Source organism: Hypanus sabinus, chromosome 11 (genome assembly GCF_030144855.1).
Source record: "Hypanus sabinus isolate sHypSab1 chromosome 11, sHypSab1.hap1, whole genome shotgun sequence".
In the NCBI taxonomy this organism is placed as follows: domain Eukaryota; kingdom Metazoa; phylum Chordata; class Chondrichthyes; order Myliobatiformes; family Dasyatidae; genus Hypanus; species Hypanus sabinus.
Window position 1 is genome coordinate 107,461,171 of NC_082716.1, and position 24,122 is coordinate 107,485,292.

Here is a 24,122-nt window from a genome sequence, read left to right on the forward strand (position 1 = left end):
GGGTGGTGAGAGTGTGGAATGAGCCACCGGTACAAGTGGTGCATGCGATCTCGATTTCAACGTTTAAGAGAAGTTTGGATAGGTACGTGGATGGCAGGGGTACGGACGGCTGTGGTCCCGGTGCTGGTCAATGGGAGTAGGCAGTTTAAATGGTTCAGCATGTACTAGATGGGCCAAAGGGCCTGTTTTTATGCTGTACTTTTCTATGACTCTATCTAAGAAGAAAACACAGAATCTGAGAATATCGCTTATAAGTGGCCTATTAATAAATAAGTCACAATTTCACTCTGCAGGACTGGGTTGTTATTTCATCAGATTCTCCATCAGTTTTCTGTTTTTTTCCACTCTTTGCTCCCATACCAGGGTGTCACAATAGTGAAGCAGTTACAGCGATGCTGTTACAGCTCGAGATGATGGTGCTCAGAGGTAAATCCTCTGTAAGGAGTTTGTACATCCTCCCTATGGAATGTGTTGTTTTCATCCGGGTGTTCATGTTTTAAAAACATATTTATTGAGATAAAGTGTGGAATACACCCTTATGACCCTTCGAACCATGCTGCAGATTTTATCCTAGCTAAATCATGGGACAATTTACAATGACCAGATGGTAGCAGCTGGAACAGAACATGAAATGCTGTTGTAGGAAATCAGCATCCATCATCAGAGATCCCCACCACCCAGGACACGATCTCTTCTCACTGCTGCCATCAGGTAGAAGGTACAAGAGACTCAGGATTTGCACCACCAGGTTCAAAAACAGTTACTATCCCTCAATCATCAGGTTCTTGAATAAAAGGGGTTAACTACACTCACTTGCCCCATCATCGGGATGTTCCCGCAACCAATGATCTGACTTTAAGGACTCTGTATTCATTATCTCATGTTCTTCATTACTTATTGCTATTTATTTGCATCTGCTCAGTTTGTTGTCTTCTGCACTCTGGTTGATCTTTCATTGATCCCGTTATAGTTACTATCCTGTAGATTTGCTGACTATCCCCACAGGAAAACGAGTCTCAGGTTGTATATGGTGACATATATGAGCTTTGATAATACAATTACTTTGAACTTTCAACTTTACAATGGAGTTGAAATCATACGAATTGCACAGAATCAATATATTCTGCGATGGCCGGAGGAATTCTCAGCAGCTTGGGTCTGGTTTACCGAGCTTCTACTTTACAATGAAGGTGATTCGGAACTGTCAGCCTTTGAAGGTCATTACAATTCTCGATAGTTTTATTTGTTGAGAACATAACTCACGCCCACTGACATAAAGCATTGGTAAGAACTCCAAAGGGCGGTCCGTAATGAGACTGACCCAAATGTATAAAAGTCGTCAGCGAGTGTGAACTTCAATCGGGACTTCAATTGCCCTTAATTTAAGGGTAGTTTACTGTTTGAATCTGGTGGAAGTGGTACAACTGTGAATTTTGAGATACAGCCTCACTTGCTTCTTTTCCAGAATCTGCGTACTCTGTCACCATGAGTTTTGGGGAACCGCTGACAACTTTGTTGGTTGTTTTATTGAGCGTCCTGCTTCTGGTGAGATACTTTCGGAACAACCAGCGGCAGAAAGGCAGGCTTCCCCCGGGTCCTCCTGCCCTCCCGATCGTCGGCAACCTGTTCCAACTGGATTTCAAAGCACCCCACAAATCCCTCATCAAGGTAGGGACAACGTCTGAATGTTTAAATTACACACAGAAAGAATCTGTTTTTTTTAAATCTTCCTCCATTCGAGGCAGCTTTCTGTGAGAAGATCGCCGAAACAGTTGCTTGAGGGCTGATTTTTTTAAAACGTAAATCACGGTGTCGAATGACCAAAACCTCGCTATTAACAACACGCACAAAATGCTGGAGGAACTCAGCAGGCCAGGCAGCGTCCGTGAAAAAGAGTATGTATAGTCGACTGTACTCCAGTGTTTTGTGTGTTTTGCTCGGATTTCCAGCATCTGCAGATTCTCCCTTGTTTGTGACCTCGCTATCATCCCTCTTTTGCAACCATTTATTAATATTTTGTAACAGTAATTTTCCACTGCACTGCTTCCGCAAACCAACAAATTTCGTGGCAGCCGGAATGTATTAGGAAGTTTCTTCCCCCTCCGCCATCAGATTTCCGAACGGTTCCTCACTATCAGCTGTCTTTCTGCACTATTGATTTATTTATTTAGATATTTTAGTGTAATATTGTGGCGAGCATTCGTTCCATGATGACAGGCGAGAAAAGCTCCTTTAACCCAACAGTCGTTTCTATTGCGACAAGCAGAGAAAAAAACACCGAGTGGGCGCTATGACCCGGGCAGAAATCCTCCTCAGTCATATACAAACGGGGGAGGTAATTATTACACACCCCGGTTACAGTCAGTGTGACCCCCCTACCGTAATGCCATGAAAGCATTTGGAAACAAGAACAATAAATAGTGCTGGCCACCCCACGCTACAGTAAATGTGTTATTTACTGATCCTGAACCTGTTACACCAATGAGAGGGAACTTGAGGACAATATGAGTGAGGTTGATGTTCTGGAGCATGTTGATATTAAGGGAGAGGAGGTGTTGGAGTTGTTAAAGTAGGTTAGGTTGGATAAGTCCCCGGGGCCTGATGGAATATTCCCCAGGCTGCTCCACAAGGAGAGGGACGAGATTGCTGACCCTCTGGCTAGGACCTTTATGTCCTTGTTGTCCACGGGAATGGTACCGGAGGAATGGAGGGAGGCAAATGTTGTCCCCTTGTTCAAAAAAGGTAGTAGGGATAGTCCAGGAAATTATAGACCAGTGAGCCTTACGTCTGTGGTGGGAAAGCTGTTGGAAAAGATTCTTAGAGATAGGATCTATGGGCATTTAGAGAATCGTGGTCTGATCACGGACTTTGTGAAAGCATGGCTTTGTGAAGGGCAGATCATGTCTAACAAGCCTGATAGAGTTCTTTGAGGAGGTGACCAGGCATATAGATGAGGGTAGTGCAGTGGATGTGATCTACATGGATTTTAGTAAGGCATTTGACAAGGTTCCACACGGTAGGCTTATTCAGAAAGTCAGAAGGCATGGGATCCAGGGAAGTGTGGACAGGTTGATTAAGAATTGGCTTGCCTGCAGAAGGCAGAGGGTTGTGGTGGAGGGAGTACATTCAGATTGGAGGGTTGTGACTAGTGGTGTCCCACAAGGATCGATTCTGGGACCTCTACTTTTTGTGATTTTTTATTAACAACCTGGATGTGGGGGTAGAAGTGTGGGTTGGCAAGTTTGCAGACAACACAATGGTTGGTGGTGTTGTAGATAGTGTAGAGGATTGTTGAAGATTGCAGAGAGATATTGATAGGATGCAGAAGTGGGCTGAGAAGTGGCTGATGGAGTTCAACCTGGAGAAGTGTGAGGTGGTACACTTTGGAAGGACAAACTCCAAGGCAGAGTACAAAGTAAATGGCAGGATACTTGGTAGTGTGGAGGAGCAGAGGGATCTGGGGGTACATGTCCAGAGATCCCTGAAAGTTGCCACACGGGTAGATAGGGTATTTAAGAAAGCTTGTGGGGTGTTAGCTTTCATAAGTCGAGGGATAGAGTTTAAAGTGTGGGGTAATGATGCAGCTCTATAAAACTCTAGTTAGGCCACACTTGGAGTACTGTGTCCAGTCCTGGTTGCCTCACTATAGGAAGGATGTGGAAGCATTGGAAAGGGTACAGAGGAGATTTACCAGGATGCTGCCTGGTTCAGAGAGTATGCATTATGATCAGAGATTAAGGGAGCTACGACTTTTCTCTCTGGAGAGAAGGAGGATGAGAGGAGACATGATAGAGGTATATGAGATATTAAGAGGAATAGATAGAGTGGACAGCCAGCACTTCTTCCCCAGGGCACCACTGCTCAATACAAGAGGACATGGCTTTAAGGTAAGGGGAGGGAAGTTCAAGGGGAATATTAGAGGAAGGTTTTTCACTCAGAGAGTGGTTGGTGCGTGGAATGCACTGACTGAGTCAGTGGTGGAGGCAGATACACTAGTGGAATTTAAGAAACTACCAGACAGGTATATGGAGGAATTTAAGGTGGAGGGTTATACGGGAGGCAGGGTTTAAGAGTCGGCACCACATTGTGGGCTGAAGGGCCAGTACTGTGCTGTATTGTTCCATGTCCTATGGAACTCAGCAGGTCAGGCAGCATCTGTGGAAAGAAATAAAGAGTCGATGTTTTGGGCCAGGACATAAATATTGCCTGACGTGTTGAGTTCCTCCATCATTTTGTGTGTGTTGCTCTGGATTTCCAACATTTGCAGACTTTCTTATGTTTATAGCTTAGAAGGGCATCTTGTGGACATCATCGGTCAGAATAGCAGCCTAAAATAATAGCTCCTCTGGAAAAACGCTTATTTCTCCCTGTTAATCTGCCAAATACTAGATCTCTTGAAAATATCTGAACTGGTAAGAGTGGCAAGATTGGGGAAAAGGAATGGAGATTACGCTGTGGAGCCTGTGGACGAGGGGGGGTGAAGCGAGTGGCTGTCCTACTCAAGCACTTGGGAGCAAGGCTGACGCTGGGCCTCGTTCAGGTGAAGGGGCAAATTTAGTAAAAATTCTGGAAGAGATACGGGAATTCCAAAATGACATAAAACAGCAACTAAATGATATCAAGTCAGAGCTTAGCAATGTTAATCAGAAAATACTGGTGGCAGAGACACGAATTGAAAAGGTGGAAGATCGCATTCAAAATGTCGAACGGACGCTAAGTAGGATGATAGAAGTGTTAAATCAACAAGAAAGTAAATTACTTGACCAAGAAGGAAGGTCACAATGAAAGAATATCAGGATATATAATATTCCCGAAGGAGCAGAGGGGTTGTCTATGGCGGAGTTTGTAGAAAACTTGCTACGGGACACACTGGAGCTTCCTCTGACCATGGCACTTCACATTGAGAGAGCCCACCGAGTGCTCGTCCCGAGGCCTTCGGGAAACAGGGAAAAAATAAGCCACGGTCAATAGTAATCAGGTTCCTTTGTACAAAACCAAAGCAGAGATTCTGCGCAAGGCCTGGGGAAAGAAGAAAGTATTTTTAAATGGGAAATTAATATATTTTGATCAAGATGATCCTCCAGCAGTCCTGCAGAAATGTAAGGAATATTCTGAAGTGAAGCAAGTATTAAAGCAAAGAAAGATTAGCTTCCAGACTCCGTACCCTGCTAAGCTGCGAGTGTTTTATGAAGATGGAATCCCACTGTATCAGACAGTGGAAGAGGCGACTACAGACATGTAGGCCAGAGGGTTGCCCATCAGTGTGTTCAAACCGAGGGAAAGCCTGGCTGAGCAATTATCCCGTTCTGCTTGGGAAATAGTGAGAGAATTGAGAAAGCAGGGGTCTGGAGGAGGGCGAGAGAAGAATATCAGGAAGAGACTGTGAGTTTTCAGAAGACAGCTCTCACCCCCTCCAGAAGAGCCATAAGGTCTGACTAATCTCAAAAGTTTGATAAGCTAAACAAAGCAAAGATAGATGATGCTATACTTAGCTCAAGAAGTATATATTATAATGCAGATTTTATATTACTCAATTATTTTATTTTTTATTCATTCATTCACTCCTTTTTCCCCTCACCTAAATGAGAATATATACATGGGAGGAATACACAGGGAAGTCTTTTCTGTGTAAAGGACATAGATTTTTTCACTTACTTTTATGGGTACTGCAATGGGGGCCCTCAACTCACAGGTAGGAGAGGCTATCCCTCACAGATAGGCATTTCCTCATCTCTCTACTAGAGACCTCAGCCTTGGAATCACACCTTCGGTTTGTTCGGGGAGTAGATCAATTAAGTTCTGTTTTGCTAATTTTAATGATATACTGACAGATAAATACACATGGCTAAGGACAAAATAAAATTCATTTCTTTTAATGTCACTGGGCTCTTAAATCCAATCAAACAGTAAAATTCTATCAAAAATGAAGAAAGAACAAGCACATGTAGCATATTTACAGGAAACTCACTTAATGAGCATGAAAACTAAAGAGAATGGGCTTCACTAATTTGATTTTCTCCTCATATAAATCAGGACATTGGAGAGGAGTTGCTATTCTCAATTTCAAACAAGCTAAATTTTGAAAAAGTATTCAAAATGGGAGATAAGGAGGGCAGATATCCTAGTAAGGGGGGAATATAGATGGAAATTCAGTTACTCTATTGAATATATATGCACCCCTAGGAAGTGGTATTAGTTTCTTCCAGAAAATTACTAATATTATGGTAACTGAAACAAAAGGTCTCTTGATATGTGGGGGAGACTTAAATGTACAATTACAACCAAAGTTAGACTCTTCCAAGGGAAAGACCTATGAAACAAAATCCTTACATAAGAAAGTTAATACGCTTTTTGAGGATGTTGGTTTAATTGATATATGCAGGGGCCTTTTCCCTAACAGAAGGGATTATACTCATTATTCTGCCCCCCCCCCATTCTGTATATACAAGAATAGACTATTGCATAACATTTGGTAAAGATAAAGTCAAAATAAACACCTGTGGAATTGGGCCAATAGATGTAAGTGACCTATATATTTATCTGTTGATTTTGACCTAAAACCAAAGAATACTATTTGGAAATTAAATTCAAGTCTACTCAATGATCCCTATTTTAAGGAACAAATTATAAATGAAATTGGTCTTTACTTAGAACTCAATGATAATGGACAGGATTCACCTCCCATTCTATGGGATACTCTGAAGGCTGTCTTAAGAGGGAAAATGATAGTGATATCTTCATCTAAGAAAAAAAGGAATAAGAATAAAACATTACAGGAATTACAAAATAAGTTGAAGGAACTAGAAAAAACACAAATTGGGTTTGGCACAAGACACATTAGAGGAAATTTTAAAAATTAGGAATGAAATTAATAATTTGGCTACACAAGAAATCAGGAAAAATCTAATGTTTCTGAAACAGAGACACTATGAAAGTGGATCTAAATCTATGAAAATACTGACATGGAAACTGAAAAAAAAGGATACCAGAAAATACAATTCATAGAATTAGGGATCCAAGAACAAAAGCGATTTAAAAAAAAAAACACCAAGTGAAATTCAAGAAGCGTTTGAATTGTTTTGCAAAACTCTATATTCCAAAGTTCCGGGGGAAGCATAACCCAAACTGACACCTTCCTGAATTCTCTAGAGTTACCCACTTTAAGCAAAGAACAAAATAGAATGATGACTGCTGACATAACAGGTTGAATAAAAAACTGCAATTAGTAGGCTTAAATTAAGCAAGTCACCAGGATCAAATGGTTATACAGCAGAGTGGTACAAAGAATTTAAAAATGAGTTAATTCCGTTTTACTCCCCACACTGAACTGGGCTCTAAAAAAGGCGCAAATGCCACCCAGCTGGAAGGAGGTGATAATCTCAGCTATACCGAAAGAAGGCAAGGATAAAATGGAATGTGGGTCATTTAGACTAGTGGTCGCCAACTTTTTTAAGCCCAAGATCCCCTACCTCGGCCTTAGTGAAAGTCCTGCTTGCTCAGGTTATTTTCCGCCGAAAAATCTCAACAGGTTTGTCTTTAAGCGCAGGGTGCTTGGACTCAGGGTACCGGTGCAGTTTTGAGGGCTTCATTGCCTCATTAGACAGCCTCCGGGCCTGAACTCCAGCCTCCCGCCACCCGCCGCCTTGGCCAGGTGCAGCTAGTCATGGGTTGGGTGAGAGGACAAGGTCAGGGCTGGAGGTCCCCTTGCCGGGGCTGCAGTGGTCGCAGTCCAGAGAGACCGAGCGAAGAGAGCGACATGGCCCGCCCGACCCCCCTTGTAGGATCTATCGGCCGACAGAAGTTTGTTTCAGTAGATCGTAGCGTGGTAGGTGCTCTGATACTTACAAATCCCTGAGCCTGAATTAGGTCGTCTGAGAATATTTTAGCACCGGGTTCCCCACGAACATTTGGTGTGCTAAACAGGTTTAGAAGTGCCGCCGATCTGTCCACCCTCCAGGCCTGTAGCATCGGCACTTCCTGCCGGCCGCACGAGGGTTTCACTGTGTTTAGGCGACTGATGACCTTGCATGTATTCAAGTTCAACAGTGGGCGTGACCGGGCATGAAGAAAGGTGCAGCTGACTCCTAGCGTTTCCTCGTGGCCCGGTGGTTGGGGACCACTGAAGTACACTGTGTAGTGCGTGGCGGGGGAGCTACACGCATGCACACTGGGCAGAAAGAACGGAACTAAAACCCCACAACCCAGAAACAAGCTCTCAACAGTATTTGTATATTTATTTTTCATTTTTTTTCAGGATCTACTGGGAAAGTCTCAAAGATCGACCAGTCAATGGCGATCGATGGGTTGGCGACCACTAATTTAGACCAATATCTGTTCTTAATGTATATTATAGTTATTTACCTCCATCATGGCCAAACGATTAGAGGAGTTTCTACCCATACTGATACGTAACGATCAGACAGGTTATATACAACAGTGCCAGACACAAGACAATATACGAAGGACACCACATTATGGATCATATACAAAAAAGATAAAATTGAAGCAATAGTGATAAGTGTGGACATTGAAAAGGCATTTGATTCAGTTAAATGGAATTTTCTTTACAGAGTTTTACATAGATTTGGTTTCCATGACAAAATTATTAAAACTATTCAGGCACTATATTACAATCCCACTGTTAGGATTAAAATCAATGGATATTTATCAAATAGCTTTACCCTAGAAAGGGGCACGAGACAGGGTTGTGCATGGTCACCACTACGTGTTATATGTGGAACCATTAGCTCAATACATTAGACAAAATGAAGATATCAGGGGAATTATTATTAAAGGGACAGAGCATAAATTGGCTTGTTCCGTGAATGACATTTTGATCTATTCAGGGCAACCAACATACTCTTTACCTAAATTGATGCAACCCTTTGAACAATATGGTCAATTATCAGGATACAGGGTCAACATGGATAAAACCCAATTACTTTCATATAACTATAGCCCACCAAGAGAAATTGAAAGTAGATATCCCTGGGCATGTTAAACAGAGCCTTTCAAATATTTGGGCATCATTATGCCAAAAGATTTGGCAAAATTATCAGAATGTAATTATCCACCTATATATAAAAAATTAAGGAAGATATTACAAGATAGAACCTAATTGGGGTGATATACCGTATCCGGTGCTCCTGATGTGGCCATTTATACATTGGGGAGACCCGCCGCAGACTGGGAGACCATTCTGCCAAACACCAGTGCTCGGTCCTCCAGCAGTGGCGGGATCTCCCTGTAGCCACACACTTCAGTTCCACAGACCGCTCCCACTCCGACATGTCTGTCCATGGCCTCCTCTACCGTCAAGATGAGGCCACACACAGGTTGATGGGGCAATATCTTATCTCCTGCCTAGGTAGCCTCCTACCTGCCGGCATGAACATCCAACTCACAGACTTCCGTTGATACCCCTGACCCCCCCCCCCTTACCCCCATCCCTATCTATTATTTTAGTCTGGTTCTCTTTCTCTCTCTTTTCTCCCCCCTCACTATAATCTCACCCCAGCCCTTCCTTTCTTTCTCTTTTATTTCCCATAATTCTCCACCTTCCCCCTAGCCCATTTCCCTTCAACCTATCACTTCCCAGCTCTCTACTTTATCCCTCCCCCCACTTCTTATTCCCCCTCGACCGTCCCATGTTACTTCACTCCTGATGAAGGGTTTCGGCCCGAAATATCGTCACTACCTCCTCCCATAGATGCTGTCTGGTCTGCTGAGTTCTGCCAGCATTTTGTGTTTTTATAGAACCTAATTCCTTTTTTTAGTCAGTTCAAGGATTGAGTCTATTAAAATGAATATACTGCCCAGACTATTACATCTCTTTCAGACCCTACCAATAGAGATTAACCAAAATCAATTCAATGAATGCAACAAGATGTTATCAAGATATATATGGCAAGGTAAAAGGCCTAGAGTTCGTCTTGAAACTTTGCAATTAGCCAAGGAAAAGAGGGGATGGGGCCTACTTTCTCTTAGAGATTATTATTTTGCAGCACAGTTGAGAGCTGTGATATGCTGGTGCAACCTATCATATGATGCTCGATGGAAAAACATTGAGGAGAGGATACTTTCCATCCCTATACAGGTAATTTTGGCTGATAACAACCTACAAAGTTATATAAGTATTATTGATAACCCTTAGGTGAAATGGACTCTTAAAATATGGAAAACTATTATAAAAGAATATAAGCTAGAGGGAGATATTGCAATTCTTAAATGGTGTGTATATGACTCGGATTTTATGCCGAATAAACCAGATGCTAGATTTAAGGACTGGACAATTAATGGAATAACAGTTCTTTGCAATATAATGAAAGAAGGAACAATTTTGAAATGCTTAAAGAGAAACACTTATTAGAAAAACAAGACTTTTATCGGCATTTGCAGACAGTATGTTAATAGGAGGGTTAAAATGTAACCAAGGCAAGTACGTGTCTGATAGAGCTATTTAGAAAAGCATATAATTCAGATAATGGTAGTAGAATCATTTCAAGCGTGTATAAGAGTTTGTCAAATCTTAAAACACATTCGACTTCATATATTAAAACAAAATGCGAGAAGGAAGGAGGGATAATTATATCTGAGGAAGAATGGACAATAATATGGAGCTATCAATGGAAGTGTACCAGTCCACAGAAATGGAGGGAGTTTGGATGGAAAAACTTGATAAGATATCTTATTACATCCTCTCAGAAATCCCATTATGATAGTAACCTCCCTGTTTGCTGGAGAAATTGTGGAAATCAAAATGCAAACCATTACCATATTTTCTGGGATTGTCCCATTATCAAGGACTATTGGAGTGGGATACACAATATCCTATAAGACATTTTTAAATGTGAGCTACTCTTAGAAAGTAAGACCATATATTTTGGGTATACCTCAAGAATGGTTGAAAAGAGATAAATATTTAATTAATATACTACTGGTGACTGGTAAAAAGACCAGGAATTGCTTATCACAGGAGAGCCTAACCTTAAACGGATGGATGGAAATTACTTTGGACATTTTCAAATTGGAGAAGATAACAGCATCTGTTAATCATAAGTTGGAACAATTCGATTCATACTGGGAAAAATGGTTTAATTACATAACACCTCATAGACCTGCTTTTATTCTCACAAATCAATGAATATGTTGTAAAAAAAAGATCATTCCCTACTTATACATAGTTTTCTCCTTTTGCTTGTTCTTTCTTTCCTCTCTTTTCTGTAAGTTTATACCTCATAAATATTATGTGGAAATTTGTGGCATATATGACTATATGATATATATGTACAATGTCTGAAATACATCTTATGCAAATGTTTGATGATGAACTTCAATAAAAAATAAATTACAAAAAAAAGGGCATCTTGGTTAACGTTGGTTAACATTTCAATGTGCTGTTACCGTATAACTCGTGCTGAAGAGAGTAAAATCACTTTTTTATTATAAGCAATGGTCAGAGGTCTGGATCACTTGGTGAAATGATCTGAGTAAAGGTAGGTTTGATGTACCAGACAGCACGGGAATGGGACTTGGGCTTTTGATGCTGTAATAGCGTTACACCAAATAGCGTGCTGTCCAAAAGAAAACTATCCCCCCAAAATAATAAATCTCCCCATTTATTAGTATTGTTATTATAAATAATAAGTATATTTATTATCTAGGTATGTATATATTATACGACCTTGAGATTCATCTGTTAACAGACAGTCACAAAACAAAGAAACCCCGAAAGAACGTATTAAAAAAGATGGTCCAACACCCAATATGCAGAAAGGAAAAAAAACACAAATCATGCAAAGAATAAAAGTAAGCAAATAGCATTCAGAAGGAAAGAGAGTCCGCAGACATAAAGCCCGGAGCAGGCCTCAGCCTCAGCCTCAGCTCTGCGCAGAGCCAAGTAAACGTAACGGAGCAGTTTGAAGTTTCGGCTCGACCCACATCTCTGGTCTCAACACCCTGCCTCTCAATCCATTTGGAAGCTTAAATCGTCCATACACTGGTTTGTTCTTCTCTCTAGAGGGTTGAGGCGTGCGGGTGTGAATGAGGTTGAGGGATGTTCGAGGAGAAGTGGTCAGAGCAAGGTTGAGGCCCATTTGAGACGGAGTAGGAGACTGAGTTGGAACAAGCAGAGCAGAGAGAAAAGTCAGAGTGGTGGAGTTTCGGAGCCCATCCACTGAAACCTAGAGTGAGATTGGATCAGTCTGAGTTCTGGGCTGATTAGGAAAGGTCAGGTTCAGCCTGAAACATGGTGGTGATGTCCCGGCTCAGACCGTATCACTGTGACAGGGCCCGGGTCCTTTTGCGAAGAACACCTGACGTTTGGATGATTTAAACGCCAGGCCAGATGGCGTTTATACAATGTGTCAGGACTGAAGGCAAGAGTCCAGCTGGTTCAGCTTGCAGTTCCACAATGTTTGCTCCACTCTCTGCCGCACTGAGGCCGAGGCTGTGGGCCTACTCCGGGCTTCCGGCCTGCAGGCTCTGAGATGTTTACTCCATTCTCTGTTGCACTTAGGCCGAGGCTGTGGGCCTACTCTGGGCATCGTGTTTATGGACTCACTTTAGTTCTGAGCGCTGTTTGCTTGCTTTTAAGGTGGGGGGATATATGGGAGGCAGGGTTTAAGGGTCGGCAAAAGAAGGGCCTGTACTGTGCTGTACTATTCTATGTTCTGTCTATGTTCTGTGTTTTGTTGTTTGCACGATTTGATTTTCTTCTTTTCTCTCTGCATGTGTTTGTTGGATTTTTTAAAGTGGATTCTTTTGGGTTTCTTATTTTATGGCTGCATATAAGGAGACGAATTCAAACTTGCATAATGTATACATACTTTGATGATAAATGTCCTTTGAACTTTGGAAACCCCAATGAATTTCTAGCCCATTGCTTTAACCACTCAATTGAAAGAGCAAAGTTTCCACACGGAGGGAGGTGAGTGAAGGGAATGAGCTGCCAGAGGAAGTGGTTGAAACAGGTACAATTTGAGATTTGGATAGATACATGGAGGGGTGGAGCTTGTGCCAAATGCAGGAAATTGAGACCATCAGGGTGGGCACCATACTGCACTATATTGCCGTATGATTTTTATACACATTGTCACCCTGCACGCACCGGGAAGTAGTCAGACTGCGAAGACTTGTTTTTAGAAGTTCAGGTATAAGGTTTGGAACTGATGACCAGTATCAGTTTCTTTTATCACTGACATAAGCCATGAAATTTGTTGTGGCAGCAATACAGTGCAAGAAATAAAAACCGCTCACTTGTTTGTTTTGTGCCATGTTGTATGACCATGATTGTTGTTGGCAAACTTTTCTACAGAAGTTGTTTGCCATTTCCTTCTACTGGGCAGCGTCTTTACAAGACGGGTGATTTCTTCTCTCTCTCTTCAGAAATTGTCTGATTGTCTGCCTGGTGACGGTGGTCACACAAGAGGCTCATGTGACCATCCACCACCTGCTCCCATGGCTTCTGTGACCCTGACTGGGGTGGGGGTGGGGGTTGGGGTGGATAAGTAGGTGCTACCCTTGCTCAAGAGTGACCTGCAGGCCAGCGGAGGGAATGAGTGCCAAAAAAAGAAATAATGGCAAAGAGGAATAGTGAGATGGTGTTCTTGGACAGTACAGAAACCTGATGGTGGATTCCTGTACCTCGTCCCTGATGGTGGTAATGAGAAGGGGGCTTGTCCCAGATGGTGAGGGTCCTTTATGACAGATGCCACCTTCTTGAGGTATTGACTTTTGAAGATGTCCTCCAAGGTGGGAAGGCTAGTGCCCATAATGGAGGAATAAGAAGAGGGCATGTCCCAGATGGTGAGAGTCCTTAATGATGGATCCCAGCATCTAGGGTATTGACCTTTGAGGGGTGGGAAGGCTAGTGCCCATGATGATAGTTATGAGAAGAGGGTATGTCCAGTATTGTGAGGGTCCTTAATGATGGTTGCTGCCTTCCTGAGATATCAATTTTTGAGGGTGTTAACGTCTGCTCCGAGTGGCACAGAACTTTGGTCATCAGTTCTAATAGTTCCAGTAGTTCAGTGGGTAGCTCTGCATCACTTTGAGATACAAGAGCTTGCAGATGCTTGTATCTAGAGGATCTCAGTGGGTCACAGAGTGTCTGCAGAGGGAACTGGACAGTGAACGTTTCAAATCGAGAGCCTTCATGTGGACTGTCCATTTCCTTCACTACCTGACCCACTGATTTCCTCCAGAATTTGTTCGTTCTCTCCAAGAATGTGTGAGTTCCCTCAGGGTGCTCCATTCCCCTCCCACACACATTCCAAAGGCGTACGGGTTAGTAAGTTGTGAACATGCTATGTTGGTGCCAGAAGCATGGTAACAGTGGCGATTTGCCCCCGGCACATCCTTGTACTGCGCTGGTCAGATTTCATATGAATTTATTCAACACATGTACATCAAAACAATAAGTGAAATGCATTGTTTACAGTAACAACCTTCACAATCAATGGATTTGTTGGAGACATCCCACGAGTGTCACCACACATTCACACACCAATTAGGGTTGGACATTGACACAAGCAACACATTTTGCTGTTTTGATGTTTCAATGTACAATACAGTGCAAAAGCTTTAGACACATACTGTACGTATGGCCAGGGTCCCTAAGACTTCTGCACAGTACTGTAGTGATTTTATGTATTGCACTGCACTGCTGCCGCAAAAAGAGGATAAATTTCATGACATATGTGAGTAATGATAGCCTGGTTCTGGTTCTGTTGTGGGTCTTTAATGTGGACTGAGAGTGGGAAAGGGGGCAGGGAGAGGGGAGTCACGAGTGGGAAAGGGGGCAGGGAGAGGGGAGTCACAGTTGGGAAAGGGGGAAGGAAGAGGGGAGGGCATGGGGATCACCAGAGACGTTCTATACTGATCAATACACCAACTGTTTGGAATCAGATCACCTTGCCTGGGGTCTCAAGGCTACACCCACGTCACCCCTGCCCCTGACACTCCTTCTCTGCCACCCGTCCCAGGGCACTCCACCCTCACCATTCCAAAATTCCTTTTCTCCGGCCAGTTTTACAAACTCGTCGTCAGCTCCCTATTGACAAATACAGTTCAGTGCCTAAGCCGTTTGGTCCCTGAGAGGAAAATTGTTCTGGGTCTTATCTCTCCTCTAGCTAAATTGATTGACAAACATCGTATGGAGTATAAAATGTTATATAACAATATACATTCCTGTATCCCCACAGCTGAGTGAGCAGTATGGCCCCGTGTTCACCTTCTGGTTCGGCAGCTTCCCTGCGGTGGTGGTGTGTGGTGCCAAAGCGATGAGAGAGGCCCTGATTGACCACGGGAATGACTTCAGTGGCCGATATCTCTTACCTGCCATCAAAAAAGTCTCAGACGGCTATGGTGAGAGAATTTTTAATTTAACTCGAGTTATTTTGTTGCTGCCTCCGCTCTCTTGAAATCTGAATATTTTGTTATTTATACATTTGGGGCTGTTAATGCTGCTGAAAGAGATGGTGCTTGTTGGTCGTTCTTAGTTATAATTTAAATTTATTATTTAGAAATAACAGTGCGGAACAGGGACTTCAGGCTCAAGGAGCCACTTCGCCTAGATACTGGGCTAATCACAGGACCATTTACAATGACCAATTAATAGGGTTGCAGAAATATACAGCACAAAACAGGCCCTTTGACCTTTCTAGTCCATGCCGACCTATTTAACCTGCCTATTCACACTTGTACCTGGACTGTAATCCTCAGTACCCCTACCATACATGTACCTGTCCAAAGTTCTTTTAAATGCTGAAATTGAGCTCGCACGCACCACTTGTACTGGCAGCTCGTTCCACACTCTCCTGACTCTGAGTGAAGAAGTTTCCCCTCATGTTCCCCTTAAACTTTTCACCTTTCACCCTTAAGCAATGATTGTTGTCCCACCGAATCTCAGTGGAAAAAGTCCGCTTAGAGTTTTTCTGTCTATGCCCCTCATAATTTTGTATACCTCTATTAAATCTGCTCTCAATGTTCTACATTTCAAAGAATAAATCCCAACCTATTGAATCTTTCCCTATAATTTGGGGCCTCCAGTTCTGGCAACATCCTTGTAAATTTTCTCTATGCTTTTCTCCATCTTTCCTATAGGTAGATGACAAAAACTCTACATAGTACTCCAAATTAGGCCTCACTGACATCTTATTCAACTTCAACACAACATCCCATCTCCTGTACTCAATACTTTGATTTATGAAGGCCAATGTGCCAAAAGCTTTTTTACAACCCTCTCAACATTTGCCACCAGTTTAGATGAATTCTCAGCTCCCTCTGTTCTACTAACCTACTATTCCATATGTCTTCGGGCTGTGGTAGAAAACCAGAGCACCCAGTGGAAACCCAAGCCATTGAGAAGGTAGCGCTGAGTATCCCGTACGCTGATGTTACTTCCACGATGCTGCCTGAGAAGAGTGTTCCAGGATTTAGAACGTGACAATGAACGTGGGTATCACGGCTGAGATACCTCTCTACCAAAGGAGGTGTAAGGGATGGGAGCCATGGGAGCAGGTGGTGGTTGGTCATACGAGCAGCTGGTGCAGATCACAAGTCCTGGTTATGGAACCACTGACACCAGGTGGACAATGTCTGAAAAATATTGATCATGGCTGGGTTCACCCATCTTGTAAAGACGCTGCCCAAAAAAAGGCAATGACAACCAGTTGTGCAGAAAAATCTGCCAAGAACAATTATGGTGAAGGGACCATGATTGCCTACATCATGTAACATGTCACATAATGAAGATGTTGATGAAGGAATACTGATATACTGTATATCCAAGCATCTGTGCAATGAATGGAAGGACACTAGGGAGTGTGGTGGAACAGAAGGACCTCAGATTCAGATTCATCACGTGAACATTGAATCATACTGTGAAATGCGTAATTGGTGCTAACAGCCAATACACCCAAGGATGAGCTGGGGACAGCCTGCAAGTGTTGCCACACATTCCGACACTAACATGTCCGCAATGTTCCGCAGGACAACAAAACTAGACACCAGCAAAATGTGCCCTAGGAGTACAAAGAGTCCTGATGAAGGGTCTCAGCCCAAAATGTCCACTATTTATTCCTTTCCATAGATGCTGCCTGACCTGCTGAGTTCCCTCAGCATTTTGTGTCTGTGTGTTGCTGCGGATTTGCAGGTCTGCAGATTTTCTCTTGTCTATCTAGGAGTACAAGTGCACAGTTCATTGAAAGTTGCATCACAGATGGACAGGGTAGTGAAAAAAGTGCAAAGTTCAAACAGATTCTGGACTGAGGTCAGTAAATGAAGAAATCGAGGGTTCACTTGGTGGAGTTTCTTCAAAAACATCTCACAGTATTTGCAGTACTTGTGTCCAGTGCTGCCCCAAATTCAAAGATCAAAGTAAATATATTATCTAAGTACATATATGTCAGCCTGATTGTTAAGGAGTAATATCTATTCCTGAACCCAGTGGAGTGAGTCCTGAGGCTCACACACTGGCCTTCATCAGTCGGGTCAATGAGTATAGGAGTCGGGATATTGTAATGGGCTGGGTTGATCGGACCCATAAGATACAAACAATTCGAGTGCCTAGGAGATGTGGCAATTAGCACACAAGCACAGCAAAGTAACCAAAGCCCAATATATTATTATAAAATAGAAAGCACAAATAAACCACTCTAAATAATAAGTCGCAAAGACTTCCACAAAGATTTCAGGGCTCACAATTCCTAGTCACCACTTGATTATCACTGTTGTTGGGGGAATCCAAATTGCAACTTGTGAAACCACCTGACTGCAATTTCCTTGGTCTAGCTGAAGTCCCACTAACTGAGGGAAAGGTCTCCCAGTAAATAAAGGCTCCACCAGTGCTAACATGCCTGTTCTTATCAGCTGCTTTTCCACCTCATTCTTTATTAATGTTTCCATTATCTTACCTACAATACATGTCAAGTTTACAGTTCTATAGTTACTAGGGTCAGTATGGTCACCTTTCTTGTGTATCAGGACAATGTTAACCCATTTCCAGTCCTTAGGGATTTCACCAGTCTTCACTGACTTTTGAAAAATACATGTTAGGGGGTTGTATATATAATCACAGACCTCTTTAAGTTCCATTGGATATATTTTGGTTGGCCCTGGAAATTTATTAACTTTCAGCCTTTTCAGCTGAAGCAGGACCTCACTTTCTAAGATCTCTAAGTCACTTAAAATAACTTTACTTTGCTCTACACTTACTGGCATATTGCCAACATCCTCGCAAGTGAATACTTCAGCAAAATATGTATTCAGAGTATCCACTATGTCCTTCTCTGCATAAGTTATTAGATACTATTATTCCTAATACACTTAAACTCCTCCTTGACTTTTCTTTTACTGTTATAGTATTGAAAAAATCTCTTTGGGTCAATCTTAGCATTATCTGCAATATCCTTCTCAACCTGATTTTTGGCAATCCAAATTTCCCTCTTGACTATAGCTCTCATATTTTCAATGCATTATGATTAACTTCATCAGTTTATTTTATTAATTCTTTATATAGCTGTCTTTCCTTCAATAATTTTGTGTATATCTTTAATTATCCATGTAGTTGATCTATTGTTTTTATTGATTCTCCTGGCTGTGGGTAGGAACATTTCCTGCACTGTGTGTATTACCTCTTTAAATCAACCCCACTGTTTCTCAACTGACTCAATGTCAAGCACTTCCTTCCAGTTACCTTCTGAAGTCTTTGCCGCATCTGCACCAACTTTGCCTTTCTGAAATTCAATTTAATGGTTTTGGTTTTTATTGATAGACTTTTACACAAAGCTTCAACACTAATAATATTATGATTGCTTGTTCCTAAAAGCTCAACGACTCCTGTGCTCAAAATTCTAATCCGAGTGTTACAGAATATCAAACCTAGACAGGCCTTACTTCTTGTTAGAGTATTTACATATTGAGTCAAAAAACAATCATTCAATAACTCAATGAATTCACTTTACTGTTATTCATTAATCACTGGGCTCTCCCACTCTATATTTGGGAAATTAAAATCTCTCATAAATATACCATCACCCTCAGAACTTGCTTTTCTAATATTCTGATAGTTGTTTATTGAATTCACTATCAGCACGAGAGGTACTATAACATACAGTCAATGTTATTCCCTTATCCTTATAGCTTTCAATTCTCACCCAGATATCTTCACTAAGTCTCGATTCATCTCCTATCACAAGGAGCCTCCTGTTTAAATTCTCCCTATGTATGTGGCTACTCCACCACCTTTACCGTCTTGCCTATCTTTCCTAAGAAAAGTATTTCCTTTAATATGATATTCATCAAATTATTACTGAAGTTTTTATCCTATTCCGACCCAATTTTATATTTTTGAAGCCGATAATTGCTTTATGTCTTAATATATTATTCTCCACGTTTAAACAGTTGAGCCCAGCCTCTTCCTAGTACCCTGCTCCTCATTCCCTAGTTTAAACAGATCTCAACTAACTGAAGCATACACCTGCTCAGTAGATTAGTGCCCCTCCAGTTCAAATGCAACCGGTCCCAGAGTTACTGGTTCCATCAGCCCCAAAAGGTGCCCAAATGTCCCATAAACCTTTGCCCCTCTAACCTACACCATGATTTGAACCACATATTAAGTATTCTAATCTGCTCCGTTTTAGCTGGACTGGTGCCTTTAAATTAACATACACAGTAACAAAAGAATCCCCTTACATATATAATTGTCTGTGACAACAAATTCAATAGATTCACCCCTCTCTGGCTAAAGAAATTGCTCATCATCTCTGTTCAAAGTAACGTCCTTCTATTCTGAGGCTGTGAACTCTGGTCCTAGACTTCCCCAATATAGGCAACATCATTACCATGGGCGGCATGGTCGTGTAGTTGTTAGCACAATGCTTCACAGTACCAGTGATCCGGCTTCAATTCACGTCACTAACAGTAAGGAGTTTGTACGTTCTCCCCATGACTGCGTAGGTTTTCTCCGATTGCTCCTGTTTCCTCACACAGTCCAAAGATGGTCTTGAGTTGGTAGGTTAATTGGTCATTGTAAATTGTCTTGTGATCAGGCGAGTGTTAAGTCGGGGGATTGCTGGGTGATGTGACTGAAGAGCTGGAAGGGCCTATTCTGCACAGAATTTCAATAAATAAAGAGATAAATCTTCTCCAGGTCCACTCTAGGCCTTTCCATATTTGATAGGTTTCAGTAAGATCCCTCCTCATTCTTCTAAACTCCAACAAGTAAAGACCCAGAGTTATCAAATGCACCTCAAACATTAACCCTACAATTCCTGAGATCATCCAGCAAGTACAGTGCTAGAGTTATCAAATGCACCTTGTCCATTAACCCTTTCATTTCTGAGATAATTCTTGTGAACCTCTCCCATTCTTTTACAGTTCCTATTTGTTCATCTTGTGACATCTAATCAGGTAAATCTTGGACTGTGTTTGTTGACCAGGAACACCAGCTGATTTAACTGTGGAATTCTTTAGTAGCAATTCCTACCTAGAAGAATGAGCATTGAGATGAGGAGCTTAGAACATCTTGGCAGTTGTCAGGAAGTGTAAAGAATAAATTGAGAAACTGGTTAATTAGGTTAGAAACTGGTCACCAGAATATAGACAACCTCGTCTCAAGGGATATTAACCGAAGATCTCTCTCGCAGGAATTAACTTCAGCAGTGGCGAGAGATGGAAGCAGCTTCGGAGATTCACTCTCAGCACCTTGAGGAATTTTGGAATGGGGAAAAAGAGCGGTGAGGAGAGGATTCAGGAAGAAGCCCAGTTTCTGGTCACAAGCTTCAGGGATAAGAAAGGTTTGTCACTACAGCACTAGAGGAACTGTCTTCTCCACATATTCCTTCATGTCCTGACTAATCAAGAATCTATCCACCTTTGTCTTAAATATACCTGATTACTTGGTCTCCACAGCTGCCTGTGGCAATGAATTCCACAGCATTCTCTAGGTATAAAAAATTCCTTCTTATCTCTGTTCTAACAGGTTGTCCCTGCATTCTGAGGTTGTGTCCTCTGGTCCCATACTCTTGCACCCCTCCCCCCACGACAGGAAACATCCTCTCCCCATCTACTCTCTCGAGGCTTTTCAACATTCCATAGGTTTCAATGAGGTCGCCCCCATTCTTCTGAATTCCAGTGAGTACAGTCTCGGAGGCAGTAAACGGTTTTCATACGATAGGACCCTCTCCAATGTCTGCATATGCTTTCATAGGAAAGTGGCCCAAAACTGCTGACAGTACTCAAAATGAGGCCTCACCAGAGCTGTATCAAATAACTAATTGAGTTCTTTTGAACAGAGATGTATTTAATATCTATAACACCACACACAAAATGCTGGAGGAACTCAGCAGGTGAGGCAGCATCTATGGAGAGGAATAAACAGTCGGTGTTTCTGGCCGAGACCGCTCATCAGGACTGGAAAGGAATGGGGAGATGTAAGAATAAGAAGGTGTCGAAGGTTATTCTCCAGTCTGTCTTCTTACCTCTTCCCTTCAACCTGCCTCTCAGCTCTCCCTGGTGCCCCCCTCCTTCCCTTTCTCCTATGGTCCACTCCTCCCCTTACAGATACTTCTTAGCCAGTGCTATTTCAACATCCAGCTGGCTTCACCTCTCACCTTCTAGCTTGTCCTCCTTCCCCTCCCCATAGCTCCTTATGCTGGCTTTTCCCTCTTCCTTTCCAGTCCCGACGAAGGGCTTTTGACCCAAAATCTCGACTGATTATTCGTTTGCATAGCTGCTACCTGACCTGCTGAGATTCTCCAGAATTTTGTGTGTGTTGCTCTGGATTTCCAGGATCTGCAGAATCTCTTGTGTTTAATGTCCAAAAAGCATTTAGACCTGCCCCAAAATTTCATGTTAATGCCCTATGATTTTCTAAATGGCCTCTTTAATTCGACCAGATGAACCTTTCAACCCAAACTTCCTCCTGCGATGCGCAACGTCAAACATCATCTGTTCCATCACCTTTGGAAAACGATTTGATTATGAAGATAAACAATTCCTCTGGCTGACAGAGATGGTTGCAGAAAATGCCCGCAGTTTGACTAGCCCTTGGATACAGGTATGTCTCTTTACAGTGGATTGTGAGAGTTCCTGAAGTTAAGAGCGAACATATTTTCATCTGAGACTCAGGTGGTCAATGTGTCAGTGAAACTGAGAGATTCAGGATCAACATTAATTATTTATCAGGAAGATAGAGGGAGTATGCTTAAATTCAAACAACACTCACAAAATGCTGGAGGAACTCAGTAGGTCGGGCAGCATCTATGAAATGAATAAAGAGCTGATACTTTGGGCCAAGAACCTTCTTCAGGGCTGGAAAGGAAGGGGGACGCCGCCAGAATGAGAAGGTGGGGAGAAGGGAAGGAGGATAGCTGGAAGGTAATGGATGAAGCCCCGTGGGTGGGAAAGATAAAGTGCTGGAGAGGAAGGAATCTGATAGGAGAGGAAGGTGAACCGTAGGAGAAAGGAAAGGGGGAGGGGAACCAGGGGGGTGATGGGCAGGTGAGGAGGCCAGTGCAGGGAACTAAAGAGAGGAGGGGCAGAGGGGGAGGGAAAGAACATCTTACCTGAAGGGGAAATTGATATTCATGCCATCAGGTTGGAAACTACCCAGACAGAACATCAGGTGTTGCTCCTCCACCATGAGATGGCCTCTTGTTGGCACACAAACCATGAACCAGTGTGTCAGAATGAACAGGAATTTCAATATTTGGCCATCAGGAAGTTTCACTTTTGGCAGATGGAGCGGAGGTGCTCAGCGAAGCAGTCCCCCAATTTACAACGGGTCTCACCAATGTAATGTTTTTGCAATGTACTTTGTAATGTAATGCAATATTTTTGCAGTTTTGACTTCAGATCTAACTTTGGATGGCAATTAACCATGCTGTTGCTCCCAGACTATTGTAATTCTTGGGAGAGGTACCGGAGGATTGGAGGATCGCAGATGTTCTTCCCTTATTCAAGAAAGGGAATATAGATAGCCCAGGAAATTATAGACCAGTGAGTCTTACCTCAGTGGTTGGTAAGTTGATGGAAAAGATCCTGAGAGGCAGGATTTCTGAACATTTGGAGAGGCATGATATGATTAGGAATAGTCAGCATGGCTTTGTCAAAAATAGGTTGTGCCTTGCGGGCCTGATTGAATTTTTTGAGGATGTGACCAAACACATTGATGAAGGTAGAGCAGTAGATGTAGTTTATATGGATTTCAGCAAGGCATTTGATAAGGTACCCCATGCAAGACTTATTGAGAAAGTAAGGAGGCATGGGATCCAAGGGGACATTGCTTTGTGGATCCAGAACTGGCTTGTCCACAGAAGGCAAAGAGTGGTTGTAGACAGGTCATGTTTTACGTGGAGGTTGGTGACCAGTGGAGTGCCTCAGGGATCTGTTCTGGGACCCCTTCTCTTTGTGATTTATATAAATGACCTGGATGAGGATGTGGAGGGATGGGTTAGTAAAGGCTGTCAGAAGTTACAGTGGGACAGCCATAGAATGCAAAACTGGGCTGAGAAGTGACAGATAGAGTTCAACCCAGATAAGTGTGAGCTGGTTCATTTTGGTAGGTCAAATATAGTATTATAGTATTAATACTGTGATATTATAATATAGCGTTGATGGTAGGACTCTTGGCAGTGTGGAGGATCAGAGGGATCTTGTGGTCTGAGTCCATAGGACACTCAAAGCTGCTATGCAAGTTGACTCTGTGGTTAGGAAGGCATACGGTGCATTGGCCTTCATCAACCATGGGATTGAGTTTAAGAGCTGAGAGGTAATGATGCAGCTATACAGGACCCTGGTCAGACCTCCACAGGAAGGATGTGGAAACTATAGAAAGGGTGCAGAGATCTACAAGGATGTTGCCTGGAGTGGGGAGTATGCCTTATGAGAATAGATTGAATGAACTCGGCCTTTTCTCCCTTGAGCAACAGAGGATGAGAGGTGACCTGATAGAGGTGTATAAGATGATGAGAGGCATTGATCGTGTGGATAGTCAGAGGCTTTTCCCCAGGGCTGAAATGGCTAAGACGAAAGGGCACAGTTTTAAGGTGTTTTGATGTAGGTACAGATGAGATGTCAGGGGTAAGATTTTTTTACACAAAGAGTGGTGGGTGTGTGGA

The 24,122-nt window shown here is 42.5% G+C and overlaps 1 protein-coding gene across 1 annotated transcript in view; it reads left to right on the plus strand.

The window, feature by feature from the left end:
• Positions 1-1,318: 1,318 nt before the first annotated feature.
• LOC132402267 (cytochrome P450 2C23-like) overlaps positions 1,319-24,122 on the plus strand; it is a 69,541-nt gene continuing 46,737 nt past the window's right edge. Inside the window, exons 1-4 of the mRNA XM_059985084.1 lie at positions 1,319-1,668; positions 15,204-15,366; positions 20,649-20,798; positions 21,900-22,060. Coding sequence (XP_059841067.1) covers positions 1,486-1,668; positions 15,204-15,366; positions 20,649-20,798; positions 21,900-22,060 — 657 coding nt within the window. The 5' untranslated portion in view covers positions 1,319-1,485. The remainder of the gene's footprint in view (positions 1,669-15,203; positions 15,367-20,648; positions 20,799-21,899; positions 22,061-24,122) is intronic.